The 20,797-nt window shown below is 21.8% G+C and overlaps 6 protein-coding genes across 6 annotated transcripts; 4 read left to right on the forward strand and 2 right to left on the reverse strand. All coding sequences in view use genetic code 6, as the record gives it.

The window, feature by feature from the left end:
* Positions 1-157: 157 nt before the first annotated feature.
* TTHERM_00700980 (MATE efflux family protein) lies at positions 158-2,781 on the reverse strand (the record flags this gene model as incomplete). Its single annotated transcript, XM_971717.1, has 2 exons — positions 158-1,745; positions 2,063-2,781. 2 exons carry the CDS (start codon positions 2,779-2,781, stop codon positions 158-160), a joined length of 2,307 nt encoding a protein of 768 aa, XP_976810.1.
* A 2,315-nt stretch (positions 2,782-5,096) lies between these two features.
* Positions 5,097-5,549, forward strand: TTHERM_00701000 (cell surface immobilization antigen; the record flags this gene model as incomplete). The annotated part of the gene is made up of 1 exon (XM_971719.3): positions 5,097-5,549. One exon carries the CDS (start codon positions 5,097-5,099, stop codon positions 5,547-5,549), a length of 453 nt encoding a protein of 150 aa, XP_976812.1.
* Positions 5,550-6,283: 734 nt separating this feature from the next.
* Positions 6,284-8,793, reverse strand: TTHERM_00701010 (MATE efflux family protein; the record flags this gene model as incomplete). The annotated part of the gene is made up of 2 exons (XM_971720.3): positions 6,284-7,544; positions 8,282-8,793. The coding sequence occupies 2 exons, from the start codon at positions 8,791-8,793 to the stop codon at positions 6,284-6,286; spliced, it is 1,773 nt and encodes a 590-aa protein (XP_976813.1).
* Positions 8,794-11,631: 2,838 nt separating this feature from the next.
* On the forward strand, positions 11,632-13,547 carry TTHERM_00701020 (Ab-hydrolase associated lipase region protein; the record flags this gene model as incomplete). The annotated part of the gene is made up of 5 exons (XM_971721.3): positions 11,632-11,928; positions 11,983-12,205; positions 12,268-12,461; positions 12,991-13,137; positions 13,194-13,547. The coding sequence occupies 5 exons, from the start codon at positions 11,632-11,634 to the stop codon at positions 13,545-13,547; spliced, it is 1,215 nt and encodes a 404-aa protein (XP_976814.1).
* Positions 13,548-13,925: 378 nt separating this feature from the next.
* On the forward strand, positions 13,926-15,889 carry TTHERM_00701030 (hypothetical protein; the record flags this gene model as incomplete). Its single annotated transcript, XM_971722.1, has 5 exons — positions 13,926-14,126; positions 14,190-14,576; positions 14,638-15,507; positions 15,688-15,778; positions 15,846-15,889. 5 exons carry the CDS (start codon positions 13,926-13,928, stop codon positions 15,887-15,889), a joined length of 1,593 nt encoding a protein of 530 aa, XP_976815.1.
* A 3,982-nt stretch (positions 15,890-19,871) lies between these two features.
* On the forward strand, positions 19,872-20,250 carry TTHERM_000701049 (hypothetical protein; the record flags this gene model as incomplete). The annotated part of the gene is made up of 2 exons (XM_012795317.1): positions 19,872-20,092; positions 20,166-20,250. 2 exons carry the CDS (start codon positions 19,872-19,874, stop codon positions 20,248-20,250), a joined length of 306 nt encoding a protein of 101 aa, XP_012650771.1.
* Between the last annotated feature and the right edge of the window lie 547 nt (positions 20,251-20,797).

The following is a 20,797-nucleotide window of genomic DNA, read 5'->3' on the forward strand; positions in this document are numbered from 1 at the left end:
GAAGTTTTTACTATTTTAATATTTATATAAATAATTAGGAAATTTTGTTAAAATTGTAAGAATTATTAATACATTATAATTGATTGATGTATTTATTTATTTATTTGATTAGATTTGATGATCTATCAGTCAAGCAATCTATCTATCTATTTATCTTTCACATTTATATTTTTGAATTTTGAGATATATCTTCTTCTGTAATATCTTAGAGGTTATGTCTACTCTATTAATCAGATAAATCCTCTAAACTATTCTCTTTTATTTTATCTGAGGAATTTATTGCATTTTATTTGAAAATGGATGAAGTGTTGTCTTAATGACTGAAATCATTATTGTTTTCAGAATTAATTGTATTTGAGTTATTTTTATTACTATTTTTACTACTTAATTTACCCAAAAATGTATTGTTACTTGTATTGTTAATTGTGCTATTATTTTCTTCTTTTTCTAATATGACTTAATCTGTATTGTATTTTTCTAGCTAGTTATTAGATGGATGAGGTTATATTGCTTAAGATTTTTCTTCTCTGTGCTTTATATCTTCGTCAGTATCTAAGTATTAATCTTCATACTAAATTAATGAGTTATGAGACTTTATTCTTTCTAACATCATTCTTTTTCTTTCTTTTTCTTCCTTTTACTTAACACTCTGTAAATCAATTAATGATTTTTCCCAATCAGTAAACCCTGTCCATATAGCTTATGAAAAGTTTGCTATGAAAATTGATGCCAATATTGATAACCAAATCCCCACTACACCACCCTCTAGTAAGTAAGAGAATATAGAAGCTAATATTTATCCTAAAACTAGGAATGAAAGGATAAAAATAATTGCTGCTATTTTCTATTTTCCAATACCTCTGGTAATTCCAACAATGCTAGCTAAAACAGCATCCATTGCTAAACAAGTAAGGAAAAGCCCATAACTTTGTTAAATTGTTTACTACGATTAACTATCATTCGTAAAAGCTCTTGAAAAAGGACCGCTAAGGAAAGCCATAGGAAGCATAGTAATAAAAATATAAATAAAAGTGATAAGAATTCCATATTTAGAATATTTCAATGAAGAAACTAAATCAGAAACAGCCATCTCTTGGTTGACTTAACTTGTTATGGCAATAGATATTCCATAAGCTACTTAGTAATAAACTGTGTTAAAGATGTTGAAAATAACATGAGCACTAAATTCGCTGTCAGATAAGTGAGTTGCCTAGAAGGTAAATAACTCGTATCCTATCCATTCTAAGAATAGCAAACCGCCGATGGGTAAGCAAAACTTAGTTAATTCAGACCATCCTTTGAAAGCCAATTTAGTAAATTTTAAAGAGAACTTATCTTCTTTTTTATTTTTTATGTAAAGGAAAATAAAGAGCATAATAACATTAATTGCTTCTATAATATCTCTAGCCAGAGCTGCTCCAATAACTTCAGACTAAGAATCAATCTTCAATATAAAAAGCCAATTCCAGAAAATGGAAGTGACTGCTGCAAAGCTAATAGAAATAAAAGCGAGAAATCCTTGCTTTTTTGCTCTTAAAAATCCTTTTAGAATGTTATAAATACCATTAAAATAAAAAGCTGGTATTCCATAGGTACAGTACTAATAGGTATAGTTTCCAAGTTGCTTGTTTCCACTGATACCTCCAATAATGAATCCTGATAAAAACATTAGAATCGAAATAGGAATCATAGATATAGTTACAATTACTATTCCTTTTTTAAACAAATTCATAGCTTAGTTCATTCTATTTTTTAATTAGTTATCATTAAAAATATTATTTTTATTTAATGTATTTCTTATAAAATCAACAAATAATCATTTTTCTCCATTAATTAAAATTTTATAAATTAAAAATAATAAAAATTCAAAATTGATAGAATGCACAAATGGGTTGTCATTTTAGAGATACTTGTGGTATTTAAAATATAAAATTAAGAGTAATACTAGAGTGAATCTAATATCGAATTTTATCGCAAATATTTTGATTATGTTTTACTTAGTAAATTGAAAATAAAAATGTATTAATCAATATAATCTAATTATAAATATGTATTTATTTACCTTTCTTCTTAGATGGCTTGCATGACTAAAATTTATAAACCTAAGCCAAGACCTCCAAAAATAAATTCAATGAAACAATTAGACCAAACAATACCCATTCCATATCCACCAGTTGTGGCTGAGTCATCAGAAGTGCCAATAAAATGCAAAGATATAATAAAAGGAATCCACTCAAGGAGTAAAAATAAAGCGCTTTGCCCAGCAAGCAATAGCAGTTTTATAAAATAGCTTTTTTTATTGTTTTAATTTTTTGTATATGATAAAGCCCAAAAATCTGTATTCATAATGTAAGAAGTAGTTAAAGATGTTTATGTATGCTCACCTTAAGTAAAAATAGTATGTTTAGAAAGAGCATTTTTTTCTCTAAAGTTATTTTCAAAGCTACCTCTACCACTTCCTTTATCATCTGTTTACATTTTATATTCCTCTACACTTCCACTTTCACTCAAAGATTTCTTTTACGGTTTACCCAAAATGCGTTCAACATTTTTTTATCTTTGCGTATCATTTTTTTTCTTATTAGTTGCTGATTAGGAATATTTTTATTCTTATTCCTAATTGAAAGATTCATTTATATATTGCTCTAAATGTATTTCCTTTTTTTGCTTGTTATTAAACAAAGGCGGGTCATATAAACCCCTTCCAGAGCTCTCTCTACCCGAAGAGGGAATTTCGTTATCTTTTTAAAATAGAGGAGTTTGGTATTAGGCTAGATTCATTTAGAATAACTTATATATAATTAATTTATCTAAAATTTTAGATAGAATCTAACTATCAAATTAATTTAGTGATTGGACAAAGCAATAATCAATTTATAATTTGATGTCTGCAATAACAAAACAAAAATATTTCTTTATTTATTAATTAATTAATTTCTTTTACAAAAATAATAAGCAAAATTTATATTAGTTGGTGCAGTATTTAAATTAAAGTTTATAAGATAATTCATTTGTTCATTTTTAAATGTTTAATTTACAATAAAATATTCATACTCCAAATTAATTAATAACTCAAGAATATCTTGAAATTCATTATTAATTTGAGCTAAAAGAATAATACTTTAAACAGAAAACAAATATATCCACAACCACAAAATCTATTGAAAAAATATTTTCAATTTAATTTATAAAAAAATAGTTTGAATTTATTCAATCGAGTGAGAAGTGTTTAATTACTGGTTTAAATTCTTCTTTGCATATGTTTTAAATTAATTTTTTTTTAGTTCAAAAATCAAAGCAATCTCTATTCAAAAATTTTTAAAAAGGCTTCTTATTTTTGCTATTTATATAATTTTTATATTGATTTTAAAATATTTTGAATATTTATTTGTTGTTTAATATATGGTTATATCAAAATTTTAGATGATAATTTATTTTATTTAAAAATATAAAATAAATAAATTTTATTAAATATTTATTATGAATTTCTTATTTACACATGATTAAAAGTTAGAGCCTCAATAAAATACATTGATTATATTTATTAAATTAAAGATATTTATCTCTATATACTACTTTAAACATTGTTTAATTTTAATCAACATCAAATCAAGTTAATTATACTCTTAATATTTGATAAAAATTTTATTAAAATGCCATTTAAATTCTTTTAAATAAGAAAATTTTGTTAAAATATCTTAAAAATTATTACTCATTTTAAAAAATAAAATTTAGATTAGTCTTATATAAATTAGAAAGAAATTTATTTATTTTTTTGAGAGCAAACAAAATAAATTTAAAAAAATGAAATAGAAACTTTTTTTTTAACTATTAGTAATTTGAATTTCAAAAGTATGAACTAAATTTTAAACTTGATAAAAATGTTTTGTAAAAATTGAGATGTAAATGCAGATAAAAATTAATAACTCACAATAATGAATTTTTTGATTAATTCTGTTAACTATCTTACATAAAATATGAATGTAAAAAATAATAAAGAAATTTGATCATGCATTACCAAGTATTATATTCTTTTTACTAATTTGATTAATTTACTTTCTTGAAAATTACTTTTCTTTTCTGATAAAAACTTTCTTTTTCTACCTATTGAATATTATTGATATTTCTTGAAAGATTCTTTATTATTTTTATTTTAAATGTAAAATATTTTATTTAAATAAGGAACCCTTGTCAAATAATAAAAATGATTATTTTTGAAATTAAGTTAATTAAAATTTCTATTTATAAAAAAAATAATTATCTAGTATTTTTAAATGCTTTTATAAACTATTAAATCAAATGATGTTAAAATTATTAAGATTTTTATTTTAAAGTATAAAAATTCTTTAATTACTTATTACTACTAATAATATAAATAAAAACAATTAGAATGTAAATAACTAAGCAAGATTATTATTAAAAAGCAAATTTATCATTACTGAAAAATGTTTTAATAATTATTTAGCTAATATAATAAAGAAAAATAATTTATTGAGTGTTTACAAATTTAACCTAAATATTTTTTGATTACTAATTTTTAATAAAGAATAATAATTAAGAAAATTTTGTAACTCAATTAAAATAGAAAAAATATCTATTCATTTCTAATATGGAAAAAAAGATTAACAATTTAAATTGCAATTATTTCTGATATCTTTTCTTTTCAAAATTCATTTATTGAACCTCTAAATTAAAATTTAATTTTCAAAATATTTCTTAAATATATATTGATCAATAATAGCACACAACACTATGAAAAAAAGTTTACAAATTTCATATTTATAAAAATCTTTTAATATATTTATCTTTCTTAGAAAATAATTATTCAACAGGGCGTTTAAAAATGAAGATTTATAGTATGTATATTATTTTGGCAAACTAATAAATAATTCAAGTGCAATATAACTTTATTAATTAATAGTATTTTCTATATATTAAACTCAAATAGATTAATTTTAATTAATATTTCTACTAATTAATAAAGAAAGATGTAGTATTTAAATTTACCTAAAAGATCTAGATACATTTTTGAAATAATAATTAATTAAATTAAAGATATTTAAAATTATTAAGAGAATTAAAAAAAATAAATAAAAATGTCATTAAAGGTTTTAACATTGTCTCTACTGATTATTTCAGTCACTTATGCTGCATCTGGTAATGCAATTAGCTGTGGTACTGGAACTGCTGACTGCACTACTGCTTGCCCTGCAAGCTATCCTTTACCTTAAGGTTGTGCTTGGAGTGGTACATAACCTTCTTGTGTTGTATCTAATTGTGATTGTTCTACTACAAATCTTACTGATTCATACTGTTAATCTTGTAAAGGAACACTCTACTATGCTAATACTGCTATGAATACCTGCGTTTAATCCTCAGCTTCTTGTAATAATAGAAATGTAAACAGTGTCAAGTGGACCACTTAAGATTGCTAAACTTGTAGTGGAAATACTAAGCAAAAAGCCAAATCAGATGGTTCAGCTTGTATTAATTCATCAAAAATACTAATCTCTTCCTTATTTGGTTTACTTTTGGTCTTATTTGCTTGATATATTTTAGAATTATAAAATAAAAATATCAAAATAATATAATCAATAATAAGCATGATTTATTTTTTTAATTTGTGTTTTGATATATAGACAGCCAGTCAAGTCAGTTAATCAGCTTTAGTTCATCATTTTTAAACTTTCTAAAACAATATTTTAATTTATTGTTATCATTTTATCATTGCAAATAAATAATCTTCTTTAAATTTTAATATTATTTCTCCTATTTTTCATTTATTTATTTTTAATAAATAAACCTAATTTGAATGATAATCCAATTTTTACAAAGAACTTTAAAATCTTAAAAATATTTTACTACATTTTTTATCAGAAGATTTTATTGAAAAGAAGAATGTTGAATTGTTTAATAATTGGCATATAAAAAAATATTAAGATCGCACTAAAAGGATCATAAAAATGATACAATTAATTATAGAGAAATGTGAATGAAGTGTGATGAAAAATATAATAGTTATAAGTTACATAGAAAATAAATTATTTAATTAAGTAGTAAATAATCTTAATGTAAGAAACTTTGTTATATTAAAGGAAGTAAATGTTATTGTTATTATTTTCCATGCTTTTTGTGATAAGTTGAATCTAAATTCAATGTTTGAATATGTTCAATATGTATATGTATGTTCATATAAGTTTTGATTTAAGCCATACATAGATTTAATTAAGTTAATTAAAAATTCACATATTTGGTAAATATGATTTTTAATTTTTTTAATTAATCAACTTGATGTATGTTTAATTTCTTTCATTTCTATTTCTACTGTTTTAGCTGCTAAAGCTTCTAGCTCAGCCTAAGAGATATCTTCTCCTTTAATTGGAAGTAATGGTTCTGCATTTGCTTCCTCTAACATCATAAGTTCCATGTTACGTTTTTCATCTCTTTCGATATTAGCTTGAATGATTTATAAGAGATGATTCCAGTCTGATTGAGTTATACACCATATTTAAGCGCCAGTGGTAACAATCATACCAAACATAACACCTATCCAGATACCTGTGATACCCATATTAAAAGTAAAACCAAGAAAATAAGCAATAATTTGACCAATCACCAAATATGAAACAACAAATGAAGCTGCTGCAAAATTTTACTTTCCTATACCTCTAGTTACACCTGTTACACCAGCAAGAATGGCATCAAGAATCATACATATTTAGAAAAGAGTAAATGATTCACCAAGAGATATCTAGGTAGGAATATCAACACTAAACCAAGTAACATAGGAATCCTTCATCATAGTAAAAGGTAATTATGTTAGAATTAAGAAGGTACAGATAATCATAATACCTTATTTGGAGAAATCGAGAGCTTTTTCAATGCATTTATTCCCCATTTCATTTCCTACATAAGTAGTAATAGCTATAGATACTCCATATCCGAATTAGTAATAAACAGTATTAATATTATTCATAATAACGTGAGCACCAAATTAATCATCAGGAAGATTTGAAGCTTACAAAGTAAATAATTCATAACTAAACCACTCGAGAGTCAAAAGACTTCCGATAGGGATTGCAAATTTCAAAAAGCTTCCCCATTCTTAGAAAGCAAGCTTTGTAAGTTAAATAGAACAACGTTCATTAATTCTATTTTTACAGACTAAATAATAAACTATAGATAGATTCATAGCTTCAGTAATAATACGAGCTATAGCAGCACCTTTTATACAGAGGTCAAACTCAGTAATAAAAAGCCAATTCCAAAAGAATGAAGATATTGCTGTTATTGTTACAGTAATAAGGGGTAAACTATATTCATTTTACGCAGTTAAAAATCCTTTAAATATGTTATAAATTCCACTAAAGTAAAAAGCAGGAATTCCCCATCTGCAGTAATCAGCTGCATATCTACCAAGAGATGCTTTTCCACTTACAAAAGTTATAATATCATCAGACATCCACATCAATAATATGATAGGAATCATTGCAGTTGTAGCTATTGCAAAACCTCTTTAGAATATAACTCCTGTCATTTTATATCTATTATAATAAATTAAGATTATTAATAATTTTTTAAAAAATCTTCTTTAAACTTAAGAACTAATATGTTTTTTGGAGTAAATTTAATTTATTTTATTATCAATATTATTTAAAATAAAGATCAATGTAATAGTATAAAAAAATTTGTTCATTTTTAGGTATTATCAAAAAAACAAACATATTTTTGAAGGTAAAAATAGATAAAATTAAAGAGGATTTTATATTATTCTCAAAAAAATGAATTAATTGAGTTTTGCTTTGTCTATTTTTAATGTTTGGACTAATTTATGCACCCAGATAAATTTATATATTTTTATATTTAGGTTGATTGATGAGTAATTCATTTATTAATGATGCAAAAAAATAAATTAATTTTGAGTGAAAGACTTTTTTAATTTAATGGGAAATCTATTTATAAATATGATATGATGAAATTCCAAATGAGCCTTCTTTCTATTGCAAATAGTTTTGGGTAACAGACCAAATATTTATGGAAATATTATTTGTATATGAAAAAACAAATTTATGAATTAATCAATTAATAAATTTGTTATTAATAAACCCAAAACAAAAAAGCTACACAACTCAATTAATAATTTGTTTGTTTGTTTATGAATGATAAATCTAGTAGTGGGGGTCTTTATTTTTAATGCATATAAATTTGATAAAAAAGTTTCATATAAAATGGCATTTTAAATTAGAATTTAAAAAAAATCAAAATAAGTTCATTGAATTACTTTTAGGCACCATAGGCAAAACTTGCTAGAGTTTCTACACCTACACCTAAACCACCGAATAGACCAACAGCAAAACAGTTAGACCATACAAGACCCATACCAAAACCACCAGTTTTCTCCTGATCATCAATTTTACCAATATGATAGAGTTAAACTAAGAAAGGAATCCATTCAAGCATCATAAAAAGAGCTGTCTTTAATGATGAATTAAGTAAAACCATAAACTAATCTTATCTCTCTCTTGTGCTTAGGAAGGAAAGCTTCAAGTAATTGAATATATTTGTAACTTATGTCTCTTATTTAACGGGCTCACGAGACTGATCAAGGTGTAAAATTGATCCAGCCACTTAAGCAAGCTCTTCGGCATTAAATCTGTTTGTGTTTGCGCTACCAGAATTGGTATTGGTTGTATTATTGTTATTTTTGTTGTTGTTGCTTTAATTTTCAGGCTTCTTTGATTTACTGCGATCATTTTAGCTTGAGACGTGAATCGTACGATTGTTTTGACTCATTTCTTTTATACATTAATTGCGGTATACTCCTATTTTTGTTACACTCTTTTTTTTAAATATTTTGAGCTTAATATACTTCTTTTAAAAATTAATTATTATTGAAAAAGATAGCTATTTACTTATTTAAAATGAATGAATATGAATATTAGAGTCAATTTATTAATATGAATTAATTAATAAGTAACTAAAATAATTAAAGAAATCAATCTATAAATTAACAAACAAACTAGCTTGATATTATCTCATCTCCAATTTTAAAAAGGATAAGAAGAAGAGTAAATTTAATCCAACTAATAAATTTGTTAGTATATCCATCATTTTACGAAATCCTTAATACCAAAATATAGATTTATCAAAACATTACCTTTATTACTCTTGTTTGTATTTTGTATAAAATCTAAATAAAGTACATCAATTCCTCATTACTAATGATTTAATCTTAATCTTTTTTAGTATATATTTTGATTAGTTTTTAAATATTCATTAACTCTCTCACTCACTCACTCACTCCAATTGATTAATCCATAATACAAATTAATCTTTATTTTCTTTTGATTATTGTCTATTTTTAATTTTTTTTTTCACTCATTAATTTTAGTTAATAATTTTTCTACTTTACAAAATAAAATTTGTTTTACCACTATTTTTACTCCCATAAAAATAATAGATCCTCTGTTGAGTTGAGTTAGTTTGCTTTACTTGGCGCTAAATTTAAGTTTCTTTTTTAAATAATAACAAAATTACTTTCAATAAAAGTAAATTGACATTTTTTATTAACTACCAACTTTTCGTTATTGAGTAAGCTAAATTTTATAATATGTTCTTCGTCTAAAATTAATTTTGATCTATATTTTTGATTCTTTAAATATTTCTGATAATTACTTTTACATTATAAGCATTAAAAATATGAAGAATTATCTTTAATACAAAATATATAATAAAATTCAATCACTTTTAAATATATTAGGAATCACATTAAATTAACTGATAAGTTAATTAAACTTACATTTTTAATTTTTAAATAAAAATTTAAATATTAAGACCCTTATAATTATTTAAGGAAGTTACAATCAAAACAAATATTTTTAAAAAAATTAACTACAAAAAATATTTTGAAATAATTCATTTCAAATATTTCTTAAAGTTCAATTTTTTGTTTCAACACTAAAAGGACGGACAACCATAAATATTATTTAAATCTTAAAGCGAAGTAGAGTTTTGATAATTACATTTTTAATAATAGTGTGTTTATTTTTCTTGCTTGAAGAGTTATTAATAGTAAACATTAAGAAACTCCTTTTTTTATGATTGTATGTTTAAATATGTTTTTATTATTTTTATACTTTTTCTTTGTATTTTAATTTGAAGAAAAGATTACATATTTTATTTTCTTAATACTAAAATAATCAAAGTTTAAATATGATCAAAAACAATTTTTTTGAATAAATTAAGTCAATAATATGTAAATTAATTTGTATTTTAATAAAATTTTATTATTAATATGGAAATAATTTTAAGAGTTATGATATTGACTTTATTTTATACATTTATGGATTATATTTAAACATTGATTTTTACTATAAATTTAAATAATTTGAAAAAGATAATCCATAAACCTTACAGATAATGATAGTTTGTTTAAATAATGTAAAAATTTTTATATATTTAGATATTCTTCAAGTCATTTCTGTTGAAAAATTATAATGATTTAAACGAATGTGATTTTTACAAATTTAATTGAATTCAAAATAAAATTTTACATATTTTTAAAAATAGTATTGTTACCTAATGAATATTAAATATTTTTATTAATTATCTAAAATAAGCATAGTTAGTTATTTGTTTTTTTAGGTATTGATATATTTTTAAATTTTACATACAAAATACCATTTTATTTAGCTAGAAGTCCTGTTTATATCCATTATGTTAATACACCTATATATTAAAAATAAATAGGATAAAATAATAGAATAATTTAAATAAACTAATTAATTTATTTAAAAACTATAATTAAAATGCTACTTGTATTGCTTAAAAATATTTTTCTATTAATTTTTCATAAATAATTTTTTAATAAGATAATTAATAATGATTTCATCTAGTCGAAAAGTAATAAATAAATAAACAAATAAACAAATAAAAAGTTATTAAGATAAATTCAAAACGATAGAGAAAAAATGATTAATATAAACTACAAATGAATATTTTATTATATACTTGAATAAATAACAAGAATTAAAATATATCTGCACTATAGATTTTTGGTAAATAAAAATACTTAAATTATACGATAATTTCCATCAAAAAAATTTAAAGAAATTTAAAATTTAATTTTATAATATGATTAAGATAATATAAGTTTCAAAAAATAATTTATCTTACTTTTAAATCTTGCTTTGCTACTAAAAAATTAGAATCCGTAAACCTCTAATTTATGATATGAATCTTTAAGAATTTGATTACTATTTCTTAATAAGCTTTTGGTAGACTATGTAATTTCTTTTTCCTATCTCAAAAAATATCTTAATAAGTATTAATTTATGGTCAATAAAATTAATATCATTTATTATTAAATAGAATAAATATAGGATTTACTTATAAAATATACAAATTAAGAAATGGTATTTGATTATTACTTTAATTGTTATAAATTTAATTTCCTGATCACAATTTTAAAGGCTAAATAGTAAATTATTCCTTTGAATATTCAAAAGACTTTTTGGTACATTAAGGAGAGTGAGCATTGCTTTTAATTAAATTAAGAAAAATTTTAATCATATTTTAGAAACAATTAAATCTATAAAAGAAATTTAATATAAAAGTAGAGGATTCCTTTAAATGAAATTATAAGCTAGCCTATTCATTTTTACTTTGCTACTTCTTAGCTAAGTTCAAAGTTAACAATTATCTGATGATGATATCAAAGAACTAGCTAATGATTCTTTTGTTCAGATTTGTCAAAAGTACAATTATCCAGTAGAAATCCACAAAATAACCACTTAAGATGGATACATTTTGACATATTATCGTATTTAAAGACCAGGAACTACAATTGTCTCTAATTTACCAGTTGTATATCTTCAACATGGTTTGGTAGACTCAAGTTTTGACTTCATTATCAACGAAGTTACAAAGGTATAAAATATTTATTTTTTATGCATTTTAATTGATAAATTATCTTGATTATAGGCACCAGGATTCATTCTTGCCAATTAAGGTTTTGATGTTTGGATGGGTAACTCTAGAGGTAATGATCAATCATTAGAGCACATTTCCCTCAATTGGTAGACTGATCCTGAATACTGGAACTTCTCATGGTAAGAAATGAGCAAGTATGACCTCCCAGCTGCCTTTAGCTATATTGCTAATGTTACATAAGCTGAAAAGATTGATTATATTGGTCATTCACAAGGTATTTAGTTATTCTTAAACCAACTACATCAAATTAAAATCTATTACTAAATAACAAAAAAGGTACATCAATTATGTTTGCTTCTTTATCTGAAAAAGACCCAATTGTTAGCAAATATCTTGGCAAATTTATAGCTATGGGTCCTGTAGCATACGTAAATCACTCAGATGCTATGTTCATTGATTTAATTAAAAAAGTTAAGTTGACTGCTTTACTCCGTAAATTTAATATTAATTATGTGATGATGCCAAACTAGGTAATAAAGCTTAATAATTTTTCTATTATATTATGCAAAATCTATCTATAAATATTTCTTTTACTGCTCCAAAATTAAAAATAAATAATAAGTAAACACATAAGATTAAAGTATTAGCAATTACTTACCACTTCGAAAATACCTTCACTCTAATTTCTATAAAAACAATAAATCAAACACATTTATTTAACTTTGTATTTTAATTAGTTAGGAAGCTTTTTTCTTTATATTGATTTTCAGAAACCTTTTATTTAAGTGATAAATGATTCAATAAAAGTATAAATGATGCATTTATATACAAGTATTTTTTTGATTACACTTTATTAAATAATTAAATGCATCGTAAATCTTACTTAAAATAAATAAGGTTTTTTATAAAAGAATTTCATTATTTTAATCATGACTAATCACCACAAATAAATAAGCAAATATTAAATGAATTTAAATAAAATTAATAACAAGTATAATAAATATACTTGTCATATTTTAAATCTATTCTAGTGATTAAAAATTATTTTTATTTAAATAGAAAGTTAACTCTTTTGTTCAACTAGTATGTGCATATTTCCCTAGCTTTTGTGGTTTGTTTGATTAAGCATTAGCAAATTTTGACCCTAAAACTGATAACTTAGAAAGATTTAAAGTCATTCTTGGGCATTACCCAACTAGTACTAGTGTATGATTAAATTATATTAATTAGAAATACTCCAAAAATTATATTTTTAAAAATAGTCAAGAACTATTGAGCATTGGTAATAAATGCTCAACAACAAGAAGGATGCTTCCATGAAAAAATTTGATTATGGATTAATTGGAAATTTGAAGAAATATGGTTCTATTCATGCTCCTGAATATGATATTAGCAGTATTACATAGAAAGTCTACTTAGTTGCAGGTGCTTATGATAGAATAGCTGATATTACAGATGCAACTTTATTACACAATAAGTTGTAGAATTCAGAAATGTATGTTATTGAAGGTGGTCATGGCACATTTATGTGGGCTAGGGATATTTCCTATTTCTACTAAATAGTTACTCCCATTTTACATAACAAAACTCCTTTAGTTCCTCCTGCTTCTTCTTGAAATTAATTTCAATATAATAAAAGAAATAATAAATAATTCTTATATTCTTATATATGTTTGCTTATTCAAAATGTTAAGCATAATTTTATTAAATTTTAATGTTTTTTTTGGGAAGTTTTCAAAGAATAAAAAGTAACATTTTTGGATATTTATTCATTTGGGTTTGAATTCACTTTATATATATATAGTTATTATTTTTTTATAAATTTTATTTGATTATGAATATGCTTTTAGAATTACTGTTTTAATAAATAAGTAGAACCTAGTTTTATATTAACTAACATAAACAATAGTGTTATTTTTTTGTTTTCATTTCACATATTAACTATATTTTTAGAAATTCAATCAATAAAGGTAAAAATTAAAAGATAAATAGAAATGTTTCAATTTTAAAAGACATTAGCTTTTTTATTTTATTATATCTACTTATTATCTGCACAATATTTAAAGCTTTAAGATTGCCAAGCTTAAGGATAATTCTATAGCTCTTAGCTACCCTAATGTGGATAATGTTCGCAAGATTGCTTTAACTGTTTTGATGATTAGAGATGCATTTATTGTCAGTAAATGTACTATTAAGTAAACATCATCAAATATAAAAAATTATTTAGTTAATCAAATTAATTTACAATAAATAAAAAGGAGTCTTTGGGATCTAGTTGTGTAAATTCTTGTTAGGAAGGATAATACGCTGATCATTATTTTAGAGAATGCAAAAATTGCTTAGTTAGTAATTGTTTGGTCTGTAATGAAGAACAAGTTTGCTTAAAATGTAAATAAGGATGGATTTTAAGTGATGATGGTTCAAGTTGCAAAAACACTAAATGCAAAAATAATGAAGAAACATACTATGACTAAGAAACTGATACTTGCAAGCTTTATTGTAGTGAAGGTTAAGATTAAAATTCTATGTAATGCTTTAAATTTAGAAAAATTAATGGTGTTACTGAAGAGGTGCTTAGATTAAATAATTCAAATAATTTAGATATATACTAGATAGGAATACTGTAAATTGAACGTTAAGCAACTGTATGTATATTCTTTAAAAATCATTTTAATTTTTTAACTTATGGATTATTTTAAAATAAAGGTAATTGCTTTAGACCTCGAAAAAGCAGTTTATTATAGTTACCCTGACTTAATACCTTACTTTGAAATAAGTTTTAACTAAACTGCTTATTTTACTTTCTTAAAAGGAGATTATATATTTGTGATATTTAGTGATTAAAACAATTTCTCAAGAATAAATATTTAAACTACACGTATTGATTATTACCAGCTAGAACAATGTGTTAATCCAGTTGTTGAATAAAATTATTTAATTTGCATCTAAAATAACTTAAATGATTTTAATATATTAGATTTAGATAGTAAGCCATTTAATTTATTCAAATTGTAATCTTAAAGTAGGGTTTTATAACAATAAAAGTTCGATGCCAAATAAAATATTCGTTTTGGTGATTTATAATAGAAAATAATGAAAAATTAAAAAGCTGAAGAAAAAATAAGCTTATTAAATGAATAATAATATGAAAAAAGATACTTATAAAATTAACCTTAAAATACTGATAATTTTGGTTGCTTTATAAAATCTCCATAACAATTTGATTACTAACCAAAATTAATAGTAAATATATTGAAATAAAGTAAAATTTATCAGTTTGAATAAAAGAAATCTTAAGTAGATAATGATAATTAATAAACTAATGTATATCTTTTAAGCAATATTAATTTGCTTTTAGTTTACTAATAAATAACATCTTTACTTTATTCTTTTGATACTTAGAATTTTAATAATTATAATGTGTTGATTTAATTCTAAAATATTAGCTAAGTTGCTTGTGCTTCTTCATTTAATAACGATATTCAATTATTCCTTATCAACAAAATAGATTCTTCAATTGGCTATTATTTATCAAGCACTTAAGATTCAGGCAATTATCAATTTAATTAAACAAAAGTATTCTATTTACTTACTAAATTTTTTTATTTTATTTATTTACTTTAAGTTCCCTCCCTATTTTTTCAAAAATAAGGTGTATTTATCTTTAAAAAAATTAAATAAAAATATATGGGAGGTATTAATAGAATTAAAAATATAAAATGAAAAAAAGGTATTTCAATTATTTTTAAAATATAGGCTACTTAATTTTAATAACCTAATCTTGGTAATTTACAATATTGCAAATTTGTAAACTAGTCAAAAGCTATTTTTATTTAAGGAAATAACGGTAAAATTTAAATTTAAAATTCTTAAAACTATTAAATTTATTATAAAAAGGTTTTTTAACGGTATAGATAGATTAATTGCAGCTTTTTCCTTAAAATAGCGTATTTTTTGAAAGTGAATTAATAGTTTAGTATGATAGTAATCACTTAATAACTTTCTAACAAAATCAATTTAATTTTAAGATTAAAGTCTACTAGTAGAATTAAAATAATTTTGTTGAGTTAAAGTAATTTAATTTTAGCAACTAATATTATTATTTGAAAAACTATCCTTCTCCTCTTACATTAAAATTTGATGAATCATAATAAAATATTATTTTAGCTACAAGAAATGAATTACTACTAATACATATGTATCCAAATTAAGATCAATAATAATAAGTATTTAGTAGATATGGAAGCGGTAAGATAAATTAGAGCTTTGGAATTGTATTAACTGTTTATAATTTAGAAAATTATGATGGGTTATGCATAATATATGAAAATGGATTTTATATAAAATTTAATGACAATAAAAAATAATCTATCACTCAATATTTAGATTTCTATGTCTTTATTTATGATTTAAAAGATAATTATTTAATTTTAGGAAGTAACTCAGAAAAAAAATGCTTGATATTCGATATTAATTTGGTGGAATTCATAGATTTAAATTATGATGATTAACCTTTTTAGATGATTTTAACTGCAAAAACAAATCAATTTATTACAATAGCTATCTAATTATAAAACAATACATTTAATTTATACACAATAAATTAAAATCAAGGAATATTATGTTATCATTTCAACTATAATTTATTGTACCAATTCTACACACAAGCATTGCAGAGTTTTTAAGACTTAATCTATATCATATCAGACTAAAACACTGTCTTAATATATAATTTATAACAGAATAATTTAAAATTTATTAACTCTTTTTACTATTCTAACTATTTTCAGATAATCGATGAATTTAATATCTTTATTATTTCTGAGTGCTAAGGGAAGTTTAGCTATTATTTAACCATTTTTAATATCTAAAATCAAATTAATAAATAACTAGTATTAAAAGTATAAGAACTAACTTACTCAAGAATATTACTAGTATATTTTTAAGATTTTTAAAGAGGTGTTTTTTAAAGTGGTAGATATAATACTTAGATTTTTGATATTTAAAAAAATTAAATTGTTGATTAAATTCAGAATGATAATTACTTACTATAATTCTTTAAATTTAATAAATAAATGGTATACAGTTCATACCAAACAATATTCATGTATAACGTAGAGACGTTAAATCTAACATAAATATAATTACCATATGTTCCTGTAAAATTCTATAATTTGTCAGTCAACAGTAAATAAAACTTCCCTGTGTACATTCCATCATAGGTAAATCATTACTTTAAAAATAGATAAATAAATATTTTCAATTTTAAAAAGCATTATTTTTTTTAACAAAGAAGGGGGATTCCTTAAAACATTTTTAATTAAAAAAATTGATATCATATTTGAAAATAATGATATTTCAAAATAATTGATAAATAATAAAATGTTTGAGAAATCCTCCTTATTAAAAAATTAAAATAAAATACACACAAATATTAATCTTAATAGGGAAAATTTTATCTTTATAATTTGGACGACTAAAAATTTTCATAGGTAATTAATACTATCCAAAACCTTTTTGCATAGTTTATTTAATACTAAAACGATGAAGTTATAATATACAACTAATATAGTACTCAAAAGTTGACTATAAATAATGCTTTAATTTTATAAACAGATCCTTTTTTCCTCTAAAAAAGACCATTAACTTTATTTGAAGATAAATTTGTAGGTTTAATTTAGTTAAATAAATTAGGTGTTTTAAATTTAATTTCGAAAACTATTGAATAAATATGTAAATTTATTATTTTAAAATCTTTTAAAATTAAATTTTTTTTTTTTTTGAATAAAGAATTAAAAGCTGATATAATTTTTTGGTTTATTTATTAGTAATAATATTACTACATTACATATGAAAATGATTTGTGTAATTCTTAGTTTGGGCTAATAAAGAATATAGGATTTACTTAATATTAAATATTTGATTACAGGACAAATATTTTAGTAACATTAGACTACAATAATATTTTAATTTTTTATTTATTTAATAATAATAAAACTATCGATTTATAGACTTCTAATTTTAATACCAATGTGAGTTTTAATTTTTATTTATTTTAAAATTTGAATTTAGTCCTTGTAACTTTAAATAGTTTCAATTAATAATAAGCATATTTTGTTAATTATGAGCAAGGAACATACTTTCAGTTCTTGAATAATAATGACTAAATTTAATTTAAAGATGGTCTTTTCGTTAATGATAATAACATTTTAATAATTTCTTATTAGTCTATTTTAAAATTTTAAGTTTATTAAGGAGGAGCTCAACTAATTTAGAAATATTAGCCTAGCGAATATTATATAAGCATTTATACTTAAAATTATGATTAATTATAATTCAAGTATAATTATCAAATGAATTAATTAATGTTAATTCATTTATAAAAATTTACACTTTCCTTTGATTTAGATACATTTTAGATAAACTGTAAATACTATTATCTGAATTAATTAGGTTATGTTTACTTTGAAAAATAAAATGTAAATTTTTTAAAATTTATTTTCAGCATTTTAATTTTTAAAAATTATAGGTCATAATTTACGTGAAGGGAAATACTTTCTCAATTTTATACCTAAATAATTGTATAGCTTTATCTAAAGATTTGATGAATATAACATTTGCGCCTTAAGTTTTTTATAAAATATAGTATGACTTGAATATATTCTTATTAGACTTATCTGATTTGCTCATTTTAATATCAACAAATGGATTAGAGGTTTATTAATTTTCTACATTAAATTACCAGCTGTCATATTATTATTAATACTCAAGCTATTATTATCAAATATAATCCTATATTATTGAAGATACAAATGAAATTGTAATTTCATGCTCTGATAGCTCATTCCAGATTTTTGATGTAAGTACTGCATTATCTTACAGCCCAATTGATTTAAATATATCTACTGAAAATAACTTTTTATTTTTTGATGAAATCAATATTATAGCACAGCTAAACTAAAATTCTGGAGTTATAGAAATAAAGGAAATTTATTCACAGATACTTAAATAATAAATAAAAATTTAAAGTTAATACACAGCTAAAAAATATAGTATCTTCTTTTAAAAAATATCATAAAATAGAATTATTACATTTGTATCTATGCAAGAATATCATATTATTGATATTTAATCTTACAATTATACAATTTATTAAATACCATTTAGATGCTTATAGCTAAGATATTATAAACTTAATATTTATTGCTTGAATGATCTATCTTAAATATTAAAGTTTAATTAATTAAGCAAAGGATTTGATTCAGTTTATCAAAAACCAAGTTAATTAATAGCAAATATAGAAATTTTCTCTGATGAATATATGCAAATCCAGTATCTTAATAGAAATTTCACTCTTTTCTTTCTGCCAAAATCTTTAGAATCTGATATTATAGATACTATAAATTATCCTTATAAAGTAATTTATAATTGAATTAAATATTATATTAAATTATTAATTAATTAAATTTAGATGTCGATGATAGATAACTTACTAGTAGTTTAAATTTAATAAAAATTAACAGTTTACAATACATATTTGAATAATACCTAAAGTCTTTTTTTTTAATAAGTTTTTGAGTAATAACTTAACAATAAAATACAAACTTTTACTGTAAACAAAGTAAAAACAGAATACTAACTAATTTATTCTACAAATAGATCCACTTTTATATATGATATACTTTAAAATGTATTGATAGGAATGATGTAAAATGCTGCATAGGATTAGCAAGTGATTAAGATAGAAGATGAATACATTTATCTTATTGGATTATCTACTTTTTTTTTATATGACAAAAACTCTTTTAAAAAAATCAATTACTACAAAGTGAATTAATTTTTATTCTCTAATATTATAAATATTAAGCATATAGAAAGTGATTATTTTGCTGTGATATTAAAACAAAGTATTCACTTAGTAAAAATGAATCTAAAATAAAATGAATTAGTTTAAGCTTTTAATAATTTATATTATTCAACAATTCTTTTCTTCCAAAAAAATTATAATTCTAACAATAAGCTAACTGAATTAATAATATTTGGATATTCAGACACTAGTTTATTTTAAATAAATGCAAGTTAACTTGACTAAGAGCTAAACCTCAAAATAGTTAGTGCAGAAGTTACTTTTCAATAAAGTTAAATTCAAACGAATGAATTGGTAAGTATTTTATTATATTTAAATTGATAATAAAATGAATAAATATCTAATTTATTTTTATAATAATAAATAGCATTTCTAATTATAAACAGCCGTTTTTTATCAAAACAAAGTATTAGGATAGTATATAATTTCTTTTGATAAAGTCTAACAAATGATAATTGATATTCCAATTTATTATAATGAAATATTTACAAATTAAACCTAAATTTAAATACAATCAGCAATGAAAAATGAAAAAGATAATATAACATCTTTTGTAATTAGTGATAACAGTTTCATAAAAAAATAATTTGCTTCAATAATATTTTTAAATATTGAACTTCAAATTATGGCTTAATATAATGTTTTAATTCTAAATCCTTATTTAAATTTGAAAAAAATAGTTTTTGACAAAACATTTCTAAAATTTAATGAAAATTCTTAATCTATGAATATAAGCGATTGCTAATAACTAATCTGGTAAGAAGTAATCATATAAAATTAAAATTTTACTAATTAGGATGGGATTATAAATATAAATAATGTAGATTAAGTAAATATAGATAAATTATTAATTTAAAATGTAAATACATCCATAGGCTAATTTTTACTTTTTTATAACATCAATAAAATAGAGATTAATAATATAACAATTAATAATTCAAATTTATTATATGATATATTAATATTCTAAAATTGCTCTAGTATTATCATCAATTAAAT

Source organism: Tetrahymena thermophila (genome assembly GCF_000189635.1).
Source record: "Tetrahymena thermophila SB210 genomic scaffold scf_8254820, whole genome shotgun sequence".
Classification (NCBI taxonomy): Eukaryota; Ciliophora; class Oligohymenophorea; order Hymenostomatida; family Tetrahymenidae; genus Tetrahymena; species Tetrahymena thermophila.